This window comes from Pundamilia nyererei, unplaced genomic scaffold (assembly GCF_000239375.1).
Source record: "Pundamilia nyererei isolate P.nyererei 1_Seehausen unplaced genomic scaffold, PunNye1.0 scaffold00247, whole genome shotgun sequence".
Taxonomy (NCBI): domain Eukaryota; kingdom Metazoa; phylum Chordata; class Actinopteri; order Cichliformes; family Cichlidae; genus Pundamilia; species Pundamilia nyererei.
This window is the reverse complement of record NW_005187648.1, coordinates 748,450-751,040: the sequence shown is the minus strand read 5'-3', so window position 1 is coordinate 751,040 and position 2,591 is coordinate 748,450. Positions and strand designations below refer to the sequence as shown.

General features: G+C 45.5%; 1 protein-coding gene across 1 annotated transcript in view; it reads right to left on the bottom strand.

The window, feature by feature from the left end:
* Positions 1-2,591, bottom strand: part of LOC102205772 (MAM domain-containing glycosylphosphatidylinositol anchor protein 2-like) — a 22,801-nt gene that overhangs the window by 1,854 nt on the left and 18,356 nt on the right. Inside the window, exon 6 of the mRNA XM_013915028.1 lies at positions 1,533-1,710. Coding sequence (XP_013770482.1) covers positions 1,533-1,710 — 178 coding nt within the window. The remainder of the gene's footprint in view (positions 1-1,532; positions 1,711-2,591) is intronic.

The window sequence follows — 2,591 nt, the reverse complement described above, 5'->3', positions numbered from 1 at the left end:
GATATGGCAGCCTGGCTTCTGTCAGTCTGCCCCAGGGGAGCCCCGGCTCGGACAGTCTCAGTCGTTGTGTCCTTGGGCAAGACACTTCACCTCCCGCCTATAGGTGATGGTCAGAGGGGCCGATGGTGCGATATCTCAGCCTGGCTTCTGTCAGTCTGCCCCAGGGCAGCTGTGGCTACACCTGCAGCTGCCTCCACCAGTGTGTGAATGTGAATGAATAGTGGCATTGCATAAATACAATCCATCATTATTATTATTATTATTACAAAGTGCAGTTACCATCATGGTTGTGTTTGTGGCACAGAGGTACAATCGTGATCTGGAGGTGGCAGGATGTTCGCTGACAGTCTAAAGTCCTCATCAGGCAGCAGACTAGGTCATGTTTACGTGTGCATCAGCGTCTCCTGCTGTGAGCAGGTTGTTTCTCTGTCAGCCTGATTTTACTCCACTCTGTTTCTGTGTTGACTTTGACTCCTGTCTGCACTTTCCACCAGGATTCCTGTCACACTTCAACTGTTTGCACTTTTAGCTGAAGTGTTAACTTTCCAGCTAAAAGTCTTGTTATCTTAAGTCATTCGACACAGATATAAATTATTATTCAAGCGGCCCTGTGAAGCCCTCCTCTGTGAGACCGGCCTTCTCATATCAGCTCATGCTTCCTGACATCACTTTACAGGCTGTTTCATCAGTGGCTTAAAACAGAACCAGAGAGAAGGCCAGAGTCGAACAATATCACTGATTAAATACATGTCGGTGTACAGACAAACAGGAAGTGAAAAGAGATGAGTGAAAAAAAACTCATCGGGTGATGGAAAGCCCGCCAGCGTCTTCGTTAGACGCTGAAACACCACGGCCAGCTTCATGGAGATCTGAAGCACGAATGTATGGCAGGGATGAGAGTCCTGTATGACTTAACTGCCTCCTTGGCCGCAGCGCATGAAGAGCTACATCTCAGACAGTAAAATTCAAAACCCCTTAGCAAGTACAGTTTGCTTGGAAGGCTTCTTTGTTTCTCTAAGAAGAAGATGGCAGCACTGCTTTGGTTTGCCAAGCTGCATCTGAACACACCGTAAGACTTCTGTCATGTCCTGTGGCCATAATGTACATCACCGTATCTGGCAAAAACCAAACACAGCATGTCCCCACAACATCAGGCATGGTGGTGCCACTGGCACCCAGCATGCATCGAGTTGATTGTTGGGTTTTTTCTCTGTTTGCTTTGTATTTTAGGGTTTTACCTTCAATATAAAGCACATGTAATGTTTTGCTGAATTTAGATCATACAGCAGGACGATGATCATGCAGCAAATCTACTAAAGAATACCTGGAAAAAGAGGTTTGTTACAGACCTCAACCCAGCCTGAAACACTGTCGCGAGCCTTAAGAGAGCTGTGCATGAACGTGAACCTCAGTGATCTGAAGCAGCGTTGCAAACAGCTGTGCGTGTAAATTCCTCCACAAAGATTTGCGAGGCAGTGTTTGTGTACCTGCTCTTGTTCGGGGATTGAACGATAGAAAACGAGGCAGCCTACCGCTGTATGTGATGATCCGCTCAGTGGAGTCTCCTTCCCCGTAGCGGGTGATGGGTGTCAGGCGGACCAGGTAGGATTCAGGTTTGATGAGTTCAGTTAAGTTGTAGGTCAAGAGCTCCCCCTTCTGGATGGTTCCCTCCATGGGAATCTCCTGCTCCCACCAGCGAGACTGACCCATCTGAAACAAAACGCGGGATTTTCCAACTCATCCAAATAACACATTCATTTCGATTAACTCGACAGATCAGCCTAAACTCAGCACAGCGTGCCAAATGTTCATTTTGTTTTTTAATGGGCATCAACAACAGGAACATTCTGCGTGTTAGCCTGAAGCAGCTACTGTGGCTAACTTTACCGTAACACGTGACTGCATGTCGACAAGCAGCAGCTATGCAGAAACTCTAAGCTGAGGCAGAATGAGAAATTGTGGAAGCGTTATTGCCATATTTGTTTCCATGATGCACTAGAGCAGCTGTAACTGAGCACATATTCCACTAAGGCCAGTTTCCTATTACCCAATTTAAATCGCATTATGCAGATCTTCACCACAATGCAATGAGATCTTCAGGTTCTCCTTAATCCATGCCTGTTATGGTGCATGACCAACACCTCATTGTTGCAGGACGTTACAGGAGCTACAATGTTGCAAAGAACAAAACATGTGCTGCAGAAATGTAACATGTATCAGAAGGTCATAGGTCATTTCTGTACTTCAGTCTGCTTGATATAACACGATTACTAACATGGACTCTTTAATGGCTCATACACAGGTGACTGATCTGTCACTCTATGGTGCCTCCCACACCACCATCGTGCCTCATTATGTGCAGTCAGAACGAATAAATTAAATATTAATTCTGAATTCTGCTTTGGTGTGATTTTCTGTGTGGGAATACTTGAGGCACAAGTGTTTAAATTGTTGTGTCTTGATTTGTGTCATCTCTCAGTTTCCTTCCCCCAAATTAAACATTTTCATATTTCTTCCCCGACTTTGTTTGCCTCCTCATAACTTTTTTCTCCCCATCAGCACTTCCTCCTTTTCTCTGTTTCTCAGCAGCT